Raw genomic sequence first — 13,330 nt, 5'->3', positions numbered from 1 at the left:
ATTGTTAAGAAGTTGTAACTGCACACCTTGCTCTGCAGAAAAGGTGGGACTTACAACAAAGCTAATGCAAGTAGGAGTAAGAAAGAGAAAAATTCTGCTGTTTGGAAAAAGAAAAAGGCTTGGTATAGCCATATTCAGGGTATGAACACTGTTCAGTGGTGCCCAGTGCCCCAGGGCATTCACCATCAGAGCGCTGCAGAAGGAGCAGTGTGTCTTGTATAATTCGTTGTGTATGAATATGAAGCCCTTACCCACCCCTGCTTGTGCCTACAGAATCACACACAGTGAAAGCAGGCAGCTTTCTTCTGAACCATGTCCCCATTTTCAGAGCTCCACAGGCCCGCTCAGGGTACCCACCTACCTACTTGAGTGCTTAATACTCAGCACAGCCTGGGCAAATTTCCCTGCCAATGGCAGGGGAGCTACCACAGCCTGCGGAAACCCTGGCTTGGCTCCCACACACTGAAACCAATCAGCCTTTGCCTGATCATTAGCTAAAACCCAGAACAAATCACTGTAGAGGCTGCAAAAGGGTGCAATAGCTATGCAAATCAGAATATACATGGGGGATTTTCAGCACATAAATTAAATACAGTTTTGACTAGGCGCACTCACAGGCCCTGGTACATAATACTGTGATGGATGCCACAAAAACAGCTGAAGGAGGAGGGAGAATGAGAATTACAGAATGTGTACTGTGGTCAAGTGCTGTGAATTTAAATCCAGTCTACCAGAGACTACAGTAGGCAGATAGTATCTGTGTTGCTACCTCCTGGCTCACACCATTTGCCTCTTTTGTGCTTTCAGATGCCAAGTCCTTTGTGAGTTCACGTACAGCAAGCACACAGCTGTCTTGCACAGCATTGCTTAGCAATATTATGTTTTAGTAAACAAGAGTCTATGTGTAATTGCACAACCGCAGCAGGATCTATTACTGATCAAACCAGCTAAGTGCACAAGCTCCTCATTTCTTTATCATTTCCTAAAAAAGCTTACAAAGTCTGGGCCACAACAGGTGTCATGGGCTAAAACCAGGACAACAGGTAATCCAGTAAGGGAAGAAAAGCCCTCAAGTTCACTGTACCCTGCATTGTTCTCTGCAGATTGTCCTTAAGCGGTAAAGATTAAACCATAGCTTTGGAAAGATACCAAAACACACATCGTCTCTTGCCCCTTACCTGTAGATTTTTCGGTAGAACAAATCACACCAATATATTCTGTTTGTTGACACCTCCACATCCAGCGCCACAACATTCTTCAGCATTGGAATGATGCGAGAATAGTCCCTTTTCACCAGGTCTATCTTACGGACCTCATGGCGATTGGTGAAGATCAGGTATGGACTCTTGCCTACCACAGAAAGTAAGCGCATTTGTCATTTTAGCAGCTGATCGAAGGGCTGGATTCAGCTGTCATTTCTCAAACAACAACAGAACTATTAGTGATAGTTCTGCTCTGTAAGGAAGCTTTACACTACCTCACCAGCAGCAAGTGTAAGTGGCTTCCAGAGGCAGAGCTATCACACGTGGACACGGACCGCAGCACCTCTGTGATCACTAGATGCACACTGGCTCTTGGTCTGCCCATTCTGCTAAGCCACAAGCAAAACTCTGGGGAATATCCTCACCTTCAATTACACAATTTAGATATAAAATACATGGGCCAGATTTTGGTGACTCATGGTCAGGACAAGGAAGAAACAGCCCTCTGGACTGGCTGGAGGGAAGGGAGGCAGCCAGACTTGAGGCATGTTAGAGCCATGTTGAATTCAGCAAAGCCAGAACTGGTTGCCAGGGAAAAATTTTAGACTATCAGGTACATGCAGAACTCACAGAGTCCACCTGAGCACTTGGGCTCAGGCAGTTCACATGTCTTTTTCTGTGGGGCCGGAGCCTGCAGCCTGGGTGCTGGTGATACTGCTACCGCAGTCGTGATCTCAGGCCAGCCCAGGCCAGAGCCTCTCATGGAGCATAAAGCTTACAACAGGACAGCAGGACACATAGAAAACCAATAATTATTTTGCCCAGAAGACCACAGCCAGCACCCTTAGCCTCCATGGTTATTCACAGTGGGCCCCTTGGAGGCCAGTTTCCTACTGTGGGAGGCAGACATCTATGTGTCTAGGCTCAGATCAAGAAAGGCACATCCTTGCCTTCTGCAAGCAGCAGAGCGCGTGAGTCTCTGTGTTCTTAAGTGTCACTAAAATAAGCTGCCAGTCAAAGAGCTAAAGCTTTAGTTCGCTCTTTGTGCACCTCCCTATTTGAGGTAGGGACAGGATGGGAGGCTCAGAACAAGCTTTAGTGGGTTAGACTGGTTTGTCTCCAACAGCGGCCAGCAGAATATCCTAGCGAAGAGTGCCTTTCCACTGGGAAAGACAAAAGGGGACTGAGGAATATGAAACTAAAAGGGAAGAGCTGGGACAAGGTTCTAGCTCTGGAATATGTGGTGCAGCAGGGTTCCCAGCAGAGGCTCTTGGGCACAACAGAATTTTCTAACCAACAAGTGTTGGTTAGACGCCATACAGTGTCCCAGAATTTGGGTCAGTCCTAACTCACTGCAGATGTGAGACTAACAGACTTTATGAGGACAGCTGGACACTGTACATACCATATAGAACTTGGGGAAAAAAAGAGGCCATATGGATGTGGCAGGGTAACACTAGAGAAGCAATTCTGTATTGCAGGTAACTCACCCTTCCCCAGGAGACCCACTAATTTTTCCATTAAAGAAACCCTCAGCATGGCCAATGCTCAATTTTGCACCATTCAACTTTTTATTCCCTCTGACATTCATTTTTGCAATAAGGTTAAGCAAACTACCAGTGTTCATGTTGGTATTTGTGCAAGAGGTTGGGAAGGTGGAGAGGTGGCTAACCAACCATGCTTTAATTGGGATGTTTTCTTCCTTTTAATACTACTACCACTAAATGTTTTTGCTGCACTGTTTTTAATAACACCTGTCAAGAGACTTTCTTTTCTAGTTTCAGCTTCAAACAGCCAACTAGTGACTGTAATCTTGCTCTGTACACTGTTAAAATATTCTGATCTGCATGATTGGTAGTTCTTGCCTAGAGATGCATCTGCTATCACTGCAGCAGTTCCATGCTGCTTGAAATGAAATGTCTTTGCTTGCTTGCTTTGCTTGCTTGCTTTGCTAGTTCCCTTTTGTTTCTGTTCCCCTAGCCTCAGCCCTGCAAGCATGTTTTCTTATCGGAGTTGTAATGTTGATCAAGCAAAGTTTAAGTGCCTGTGGGATTGTCTTACCTACAGCTTTGCAGTTCTTGGACAGGGTGTCCATCTCATATCCCTCGTAGCACTCACATTTGTAGTCCCCCTTGTAATTAATGCAGATCTGGCTACAAGCGTCTGGATTCTCACATTCATCTATGTCTGAAAAGAGTGTTTGAAACCCATCAATAACTTGAAATCAAACCATCTGTGATAGAGCAATGCTGAAGTGAATATAATCACATCTCTGTATGGTGAAACACAAGGGACTGCTGTTTGCATGTAAATTACCTCCACACGTTTTTTTATCCAGAAGCTTGTATCCAGGCGGGCATTCACATTCATAACCAATCTTCAAGTCTTTGCATATGTGTGAGCAACCACCGTTGTTCATAGAGCATTCATTAATACCTGGAAGGGATATACAGATTATCTATGATAAAGGAGGGCTTTTAGTTGTAAGATTGAAGGAAATTAAGAGAGGTTAAGGTCCTCAGAAATTTTCCCATATCTAGGAGCTTTTGGTAGCCAGGAGCTGGCCCAATAGAGCATATGAGTGACTTCACAAATAGGAAGTCACCACTGTATCACCTTGCTCTTTCTTATTCCAAACCAACACAGGATCACTTGGACTGAAAGCTAGTGGCTAATGAACAGGGAGCCCTGGCGATACAGCATATGTGAATCTCTGCATCTCATCCCATCAGAGAGCTGCTGCTTTGAGCATGTTCTGCCAGATGTGAGGAACTTCCAAGGGACCTAAGGGCTCTCTCCAGGAGTTTCCTTCTTCCCCATGCACTGGTTCATGTTGACTTTTCTGAACAGTCTCTCTGAGTTTTAATAATTCATGCTGGGAGAGTCTCATCTCCCAGGGGTCAGCTATTTTGAAATACTGTACTATTTTCCCATCTAGCTCCAAGGAATGATCTATGTGAAAATTCCAGAACACACCAAAGTACAGTCTGTCAGAGATACTCCATTAGCACCAAGATACAGTCCTCCCACAAACATCTCCCACACAACAGTCTCTGCTGGCAGCCTGCATCAGCCCAAGTGTGCAATTTATGAAGCAACAGCCCCCATCCTCTCCTGGGTCCCTGTCTAATCCAAGGCCACCTCTCTGATCCTGCTTTCAAGTGCTGAAATGAAAAACAGACTAAATGGATCCTTGTAACTAGAACTGAATGACAGGTTGAGGAAAGCTGGTTTTCTGTCAGAAATAGCCTTGCTGTTGTAATTAACCTACGCAAGGTGAAGAGAAAGTCCTCTCCCTAAGTAAGAGTGCTGAACAGCAGCTGTGGGATTTCAGGTATAGTGGGCTCACCAGAAGAAGCAAAAATTATTTGCTTCAATCTGTAATGCAATTTAAAGGCAAATTTTTCATTTATCTTTTACTTCTTGCTTCCTTGCACACTGCAGGTGAGCAGTACAGCAGAGCCATTAAACCAGAGCTCTTGGAAGAAAATTAAAACAACCACAAGCCAATTAAGTCAGTAAGACTAGGAAAGCATCACACCAGAAGGAACGCCATCTCAGGTCTGGGATGCTTTCACCTTCCTATCAAAGACACACACATATAGGTATCAATACATTATTAATAGAGCATGTTCACTAGGCTCCAAGAAGGTGTCTGCAGAGTCACATTGTGTGTTCTCACTGTTCAATGATGTTTATTAATGGATATCACCTATTCCTACACTTGCATAGGTGTCTAGCAAATTGGGTCATAAACATGCACAACTGCTTTCTGCAAAATACTACAAAGGCTGTTTCAACTAACAAGCAAATCCTTCCTCAGACGATTCCCCTGGTTCAGAGGTGCTTTGCGGAATGGATTTAGAGACTGTAAATCAAGTGCTGGTTCACTTGCAGCACTTCTCAATAGGAGCTGAGGAGGAGCCGGGCACAGCTGTTAGCCTGTTCTCTTTCTGCTGGGCAGCTGCTGCCTGTTACCCAAACTTCAGCAGTATATTCACTGCCTGCCTAAAATAAGACAAGTGATGTTCTGCCTTTTGCCATGCTTTTTGGGGGAACCTTGGAGGGTACCTGCAGTGTCTAGCACACAGCTAGACAGACACACCAAGATGAGGAGCACCTGCACCTCCTGCCTTCTGCGAGGATTACTTGTGGGTAGGCGTTACATTCGTAGCAATCCAAATCATTCTGCACTCTTAAAGAAACCTGTTGCCTTTGGGGGCTACTCTCTGCTCAGCTTCCTAACTTAAAAGACACTTCACTGCCAGCCTGGGACTGCACGAAGTCAGCCACTGGCACCACTGTAAGGTTGAGCACCAAGCCCAGCTGTGCTGTGCCACTGCCCAGTCTCATGAGACAAACTGGGCTGCCAGCTTTGTCGGAAGACCCCCACAGACAGACAAGTTGCAACACCCACTCAGAAAGACAGGGAGATGTGGATTAGTGTGGATATATGGTATACGGAAAGCACAAGGTAACAGGATCCTCACTAGGCATGCACACGCACTTGTCTGATACAAAGAGAATGACAGTTGTTCCTGAATGTGAGTTACTTAAGAGGCAGGCGCTCCATGATGTCATGGAAAGTGACGCCTGAGACATTTCCGCACTGGGGAAAAAAAACAAATGTGTTTGAGTAATGCTCCAGACTGAGGCTGGTACCTGGTGGGAAAGGTGAGAGAGGGGCTGCCGTAGGGAGAGCAGCACAGCCCTCTAGCCTGGGCTTTCTGTTCTGCTGAGTCTGACAGCCCTGATGCAAGTCCCCACTTCTTGTGGCTTGCGCATTCTCTCTAGCCCAGAGCTGGCAGGACACTGCAGAGAGCAACCTCTGGAAGCAGCAACAACATGTAAAAGCCAGAAATGGCTCAAGTCATGTCTCAGTGATTGCTGTCATTCTGTGTGCATTCACCTTCAAAGCATGTTCCCAATGCTAAATTTTTATGATGTTATCACCATCTTACAATTCAAAGATAATTTAGACAATGAGGCTAAATAAACTGCTCTGTGCTATGGAGAACACTAGTATCTGGGGAGAGGGGGAATTCCTGGTTCCTAGTCCTGTGCTCAGTTCATACATCCCTCCAAGAATAAAAGCTGAGCTGAGAAGGGCACAGTTCAAACTTAAAGATGATCGGACTAGGCTACTAATTATATTCATATGAAGGGTGATGAGAGAATAAAGGGAAGGAAAGAGGAGCAGAGTGAGAAATAGCATTAGCAGCTACATGTGGTTACACTCAAAGCTGTGAGCACCAGATGGAGGAGAGGGGAAGCAGTTACAACAGGAGCAACACGTAGAAGGCAAGTACTGTACCACATTCTTTCAGAGGCTCGTCAGACCAGTCCCTGCAGTCTCTATGTGAATCGCACACTTTGCCTCCGTCAATGCACTCTCCACTTTTACACTGAAACTTGCTGGGACTTTCACATGCTGACTCTGTCATGTCGGGCAAGAGAGGAAAGCAACTAAGTTAGATGAGGCTCATGACAACAAAAAGCCCGACATAAAGCTTCAAGAGTGTGTCATTAGCAGAAACGGATGAGATTAAGCAAATGAACACTGAGCCTGAGTATCATGCAAGGAACTTTTAAAGTCATGCAGTCTGCCTGGTCAGCACAATCATCTCTCCCAAGCAACCCCACTGCCAGAACGGCTTACAACTCTCTTCAGGAAGCAGCCTGCCAGGGCCCAGAGGAGCAGCACTGGCCACACAGTTCTCGCAGCCTTACACCATGGAGCACGAGGACTGTAGAGCTGTCTGTACCTACCTTGGACACAGCCTGCCTCATCGCTGTTGTCAGGACAGTCATGCACCTTGTTACACTGCTTTGCTCCATGGATACAGGTCCCATCACCACACTGGAATTCATCTGGCTGGCAGGTCACCAGAGCTTTTAAGACAACACATTCAAGCATTACCCACACAGGACTTGAATCCTTTCTGTGGTACCTTTTAGCCATGTACCTCAGACACTGCTGGAGTTCCGCACCCTCTGTCAGCCAGTGTCACAGAGCATTGTCTGCTTCCACCAAAGCAACAGAGACAGCAGCTGCGTCAGCCACTGTTCTCCTGTGCCCCTTTGCCATCCCAGATCACCCTTTATGTCCTTGGGAAAAGAGCCCCAAAGCTTGTATGAGCAGATCTTGTCAAAACAGAATCAGTGCACGCAGTGAAACTTCTCTGGTGAGACACAAGAAAGCAAGCACACAGCAAAACTATCAGCAGTGGGGTCTTTGGTCTGTGTGAGAGGCCAGGCTGCTTTCCAACTAGGAGTGCAGAGTGGCACTGGGTAGGCACAGGCAACTGGTCCTCAGCTCTCCCTTCAGAAAAAAAATATACTTAAGATATATTTCAAAACATGTACAGGCTAAGGGTATGGGCAAGAGACATGTATTGACTCTCTCTGCCAAAGCCAATGTGGTCACACTGAGGACGAAGCTAGCAACGGAGACATGATCATTCGGGTTACTAAATGCCCATGAGCCAACAGACCACTGGAAGGCAGAAGAGCTCCACTGTATTGCAGCTTGGTGTTTCTTGGGGTTACAGGCCAAAAGCATCTCCACAGTGTCAGGCCAGGTTTCAAGCCTGAAGCTCATTTGCCCAGGTCAGGCTTGAACAGCAAAGCTGGGGAAAAAATAAAAAAAGACAACTGCACTGACCACACTAAAAGCAGTCATATTTCCCTTCCCAAGGTTACACTAAGTGAGAGACTTCCCTACCTGGGACCAGGCTTGCGCTGACAAAGGGTACAGGCGCTCACTAGCCAGTGAAGGGCTACAGCCTGTATTTCACTGGCAAAACAGGCTCCTCATTCCTGGGACATGTTATGCAGCTTACTACTGAGGCAACCGTCTTATGGTGTTTTCTTAAAGTCTTATTATGGCAGCGCACCCTTGAGAGCTCTTGATTCTAGCCTCTCCATCTTGCTGATTGCATCCTGGTATCATATGACAGAAAATCACTGCCTCTGAATAGCTAGAGAGGTCAGCACTGATGTTACTACATGGGAGGTGAGAGCTACGTGGCAGACCTTCCTTGACAATTTGACAAACTGGTTCTAATACAAAAATTACTACTCTCACATAACCCAGGAAGAGCCATAGTCATAAAGTGAGCTAGCATCGATACCATCAAGTATTTGTTGCACAAAGGCTCAGCATTACTGGTGATTGCATCCCACAGGATGCAGGATCCAGATTCACAACTTGTTCACTGGACTTAGCTGTAGTGCATCTTCAGCTGGCGAAGGGCACAAGAGACAGGAAAAGCTGCAACTGCAGAGCTGGTGGGGGAAGGGAGAAATCTTGCCTTTAGAAATACACAGTAGTCACATGAGAAAAGTTTGGAAATAGCACTGCTCCTTGGAGAGGAAAGCCATATGCACTAGATTCATAAAAAGCTGCAAAGTGAGAAAAAAATCCCAAGCAGTAAGCATAGTTATGGGACCAGCTGTGTTGCCACATTTCAGCTAATAAACCCAGGCACAGCAATCGGAAACCTCAGTGGGACATCTGGGACAGTAGCTCCAAACTAAGCATGTGGGAACTGCTGCTCTAAATGGCGAAAAACGAAAGAGAGGAGGAAACGAAGCTGTGGTCTCGGACAATCACAGACCACAGATCTGGAAGTGGCACTGAGAGCTCCTGCAGGGACGCAGAGGCACTTCTGCTTGAACCATCCTGCCATGTACCACCACCTGCCTGGAGAAAGTCCTGATGATAGAGAGACCACCTTCCCACTAGGCAATCCCAACCTCTTCCAAGCTAAACTTTGGCCATTGCAAAGCTTTTCCTACTGTCTAGCCGAAAATTCCCTGCCACAGTTACTTCTTGTCCTCACCCCCAACATGAAAAACAGTTTACTTCACCTTTTCTGTAGCAACTTCTAGATGTGGAGACAGGAAAGGATGGTCCTCCATTTCTAACTATAAATATTAGCCCTGCACAAAAGTGCTACATGTAATTAAAGCCCATAGGGGTCTTGCCTTTCCTGCAGTAGGAACAGGTCTCCAGTTCAAGTAAACCTGCATGACAAGAGCTACAGATCTGGAAGGTAGCTGCTATAAAACCTACTGTCCTCAACTGTAACCTTCAAAGCTCTTCTAGAAAGCAGTTATAGCTAGATGCTAAGAATAGAAAGGTTTCTAACCCTAAAACAAATTAAAATGAAGGAGAATTTTGCAGGAACTGCCAAGACAATGTTGCAAAAGCACCACAAGACTGAGAGAAAAATGACAGCACAGCTCCCAGCTTGGTTGCTACAAGGACTGCAAAACACAGATGTGGGACTGTACAACATCACTGCACAAAGCTTTTGCTTCAAGAAGAAGAGACAGAAGTTTGGAGACCTGGCTTGGTTTCCTGGGTCACTTCTCACTCCAGCAGCACTGTAGAAGTTCAGACTTTGAGGAATAGCCCCTCAGCCTCTTAATGGACATCCAGAAAGAGGAGATACAGTAACAACTCTTACTGATCACAGTTATTAAAATGAATATACAGCATATTTCTTCCGGTGTATTTTTCAGTAGGAGGAGAGAGAATGCTACATTTACACCTGGCCTGGAGAGCATAAGTTTGAGGGGAGAGGGTCAGGAACTTTGTTATCCTGAAGCTGGGACACAATCCCATCTCAGCACCACCGGCAGCACAGCGTTGATAGCAGGTCACCATCAGGGCCATTCCCAAAGCAGGGCAATATCCCAAGGAGAGAGAAGAGCTGTGCTGTTTCTTTGCACAAGATGTTCAGAAAATTGCTGTGCTATTTTGGAGGGCTTAAAACCACGAAATCTCAGCAGTTTTATAGCCATCTCCTCTGCTCTACAAATCAAATATGAAATAGTTTGCCAAAGTTTGTCAGTTCTGACACTGACCCAGTCGACCCATCAGCTACATGAGCACTCAGTGCTGCAAGTCCTCTCCTGGCTACTACCTTCGGAATTCCCCTCCCTGCAGTATGCAGTAAGCAAAAGGCTTATGCACCTCTGTGGCACCGTGGTGATTCCTAGTTTGCACGGGTGTAAAGGGCAGAATCTGCTAAATTAACAGGCACACTCAGACACATTTCCCATTTGCAAATACTGGGCGCAAAGCTGTATTGCTCAAATTCAGCAGATGAATTCCATATTCCAAGTCTGAGCCTGTGTTTCTTCTGTCTTCTGTGTTTTGTTTTTTTCCTTCCCCAAATTAACTTAATCTCAAGAAAACTCCAGCATTTGCAAAATGCATCAATCCCATTTTATAGATGGGGAGACTGAGGCACAAAAGTGTGAGGTCAGGTTTCAAGGGATCTGTTTTCTAGCTGTCATTTTTAAGTATTATTTATTCTCCCTCTTGGATGCCCTAGTATGAATTGCAAAGGACATTTTAAAATATAACCATTCCAGATTTGGAGACTAATAAACCTAACCTAATGTTCATTTTATAAATATATATACATATTTGAATACATATGCTAGGGAAAAAAACCCAACCACTCAATGTTCTCACACAGCTTTCCTCAAATGACTCATTCCCTTCCTATTTACTTGCTGACTCGCTGCCAAAACTTGTTCTCCAATTGTCACCCTTCATTTTTGCTCTACTCATATATCCCCCCAAAATGATTATGACAAATGACTGGTGATGGCCTCATGACATTTTTTTAAAGCATTAGCTCCCATCCTTCTCTTATACAATGCAAAACCCATATGATTCCCCTTTGCAAGAGAAGACGTAGTGCTGGTATCTGCAGTTTTAATCAAGTCAAACCTAGTGGCGCTTGTGCCATTCCTGTTGCTAAGGGGATGGAGCAGTCATACACCTGTAACTCCCTGAGTGCCATGCGATATGCATCCCAAAAAGCAAATTTCTGGAGAAGAAAAAAAAATAAAGGTCAATCCCTAAACTCTTCAGTCCAACATATGAACAGTGATGCAGTGTTTCCAGAGCTCTCAAATGTCATTTTCTTACTGCAGGCGTGTGCACCCAAGCAACAGCTGCATTTAGGATGCGGAAACAACATTAGTTTTGACACTGACCCAGTCAACCCATCAGCTACATGAGCACTCAGTGCTGCAAGTCCTCTCCTGGCTACTACCTTCGGAATTCCCCTCCCTGCAGTATGCAGTAAGCAAAAGGCTTATGCACCTCTGTGGCACCGTGGTGATTCCTAGTTTGCACGGGTGTAAAGGGCAGAACCAGGCACTCCATACAAAGGGACACTGCAGTAGCTAAAACATGGGGCTTTGAATTGCACTGTTTCCTGGTCCACAGAACTGAGAGCAGCAGAAGCAGCTCATATGCTCATTTCTCCTGGGTAGATAAGCTGCACATTATGCTGTACTGAGACTCACTGGAAAAAAACCTCGGGCACTGAATCTCTGCTAGTCAGGGATTTAATTGTCTCAAGTCAATTCTGCCACATTTCCTCCTTCCTCCACTGGTTGTCAGCACTGTGCTGTGCTGCAGTGGTGTCCAGCTGTGTCCTCTGCCCTAGGGAGGTTGCCTTAAGAGTATCTGGAGGTGCTACTTGGTGAAGCTGCTCTGTAGCTGAGGGATGCTGTCAGAGCTGCGTTCCTTTTGGGCCTCATGTCTCAGCAGTCTGAGCTGAGCTGGATATTACTGGTGTTTGTCAGATCAAGGAAAGAAGCCAGGAAACAGAGTGCTCCCTCTGCCTCACCAAGGTACATGGGCACAGTCCCACTCCTCTCACCCAGCAGTGTCAAAGTAAATGGGACTTGTAAGACTTAAAAAAATGCCTATCAAGTTGAACAACAGGGCTTGAAATTTTAGAGACGTTTCATCAGAAAATGCCATCTGTAAGCTGCTCCCCTCTTTCACCACTTGGAAGTAGAAGGGAGCTCACCTTTCCCTCTCCTGAGTTGTCTAAACTCAGACATACTGCCAGGTTCCTGTCACTGCAGGGAATGCAACCTGTGAGACAGACATCAGTTCTGCTGGGAGTCCCCTGCACCAGACACCATGTCTTCACCTGTGTTTGTAATGCAGGCCTAGCCACTGCCTCCTGATTCAGAGGGGATGCAAGAACAGGATTTTCTGAAGGAGGTCTCAGAATGAAAACAGGCACCGAACACCACAGGCTGTCCCAGCTAGCAGTGCACATCTCTACTGGACATGCTCCTGCCTGGCTTTCTTACAGTCACTTCATACTGAAATGGATGTCGGGAACCAACTTTGTCTCCTGACTCCACTGTCCCTGTGATACTTCAGACCCTGGAAGTATGCCTGGGCATCTGCTGCCCAAGATCTCTCTCAGCTCCTGTATCACCTCTTGGAGATTAAGGAAAAGACATCCTACGTAATCCATCCCTACTCGGAAGGGGGTTGACAGCAATGGTATCCTTGTACCGAGCAGTCAAAGCTGCTCTCTTCCTAATGAAACGTATTTGGCTTCTCCTACTTTGGTCTCACCTCTCTTCTTTTAAAAGAGTCCTTGGCTCTTTTCAAGGCACAAAAGCTCAGGGTTATCTGTGGCTCATCCCTCTGCCCTCCTGCAGTGTAACAGTCATGTCCCGGACTTACTACATCCTTCTCCTCTTGCTAAAGAAGCCACTGAATTTGCATCTGTATCTCTCCGCCTGGGAGATAGTTTGATCCCCCTCTCCTTGAAGGGCTCTGCCATACAGCTGCTCTGAGGTCACCAGCCTAGACCCAGTGTTGTCATGGGTATGAAAAGATGGTGCTGGCAAGAGAGATAAATTTTCTTATATACCTTAGTAACAATGTCCAGTTTCTGCAGCTGGTTGCTGCCTTCCTCCCCAGAGGTGGCCCAATGTCAGAGCTGCTAAATATATACAGCTATGTAAATATTTTATTTCAGTCTTGTGATTATGAATATTTTAGTAAAACATTTTGCTCTTATTTTCTTGTGTCCCTCCCTCCCTCCTTGGGTAACTGACCAGCTTGAACAGTTAGTGACTAAAAATGGATGAAACATTCAAAATACCACGCACACCAACAACACCATGTTAAATGCATACAGCCAGCTGAAGAGAAATCCATTATTTATTAGCTCTGTACCTTTATCAAGCCAAGCTCAAAGTGCATTTCAAAGTAGATTGTTCAGAGGTGCTGCTCTTGACTGCCTTGTTCAGTATACTCTAACTTCAGAGGCAGATAATTAATT

General features: G+C 45.7%; 1 protein-coding gene across 1 annotated transcript in view; it reads right to left on the bottom strand.

Moving 5' to 3' along the window:
• Nucleotides 1-1,178: 1,178 nt before the first annotated feature.
• Nucleotides 1,179-13,330, bottom strand: part of LOC104618324 (low-density lipoprotein receptor-related protein 8) — a gene marked incomplete at both ends in the record, with an annotated part of 29,974 nt that continues 17,822 nt past the window's right edge. Inside the window, 5 exons of the mRNA XM_010283879.1 lie at nt 1,179-1,350; nt 3,264-3,389; nt 3,519-3,638; nt 6,517-6,639; nt 6,972-7,094. Coding sequence (XP_010282181.1) covers nt 1,179-1,350; nt 3,264-3,389; nt 3,519-3,638; nt 6,517-6,639; nt 6,972-7,094 — 664 coding nt within the window. The remainder of the gene's footprint in view (nt 1,351-3,263; nt 3,390-3,518; nt 3,639-6,516; nt 6,640-6,971; nt 7,095-13,330) is intronic.

This window comes from Phaethon lepturus, unplaced genomic scaffold, assembly GCF_000687285.1.
Source record: "Phaethon lepturus isolate BGI_N335 unplaced genomic scaffold, ASM68728v1 scaffold47903, whole genome shotgun sequence".
NCBI classification, from domain to species: domain Eukaryota; kingdom Metazoa; phylum Chordata; class Aves; order Phaethontiformes; family Phaethontidae; genus Phaethon; species Phaethon lepturus.
Note: the sequence above shows the minus strand (reverse complement) of the source record. Positions and strands in the feature narration are given on the sequence as shown.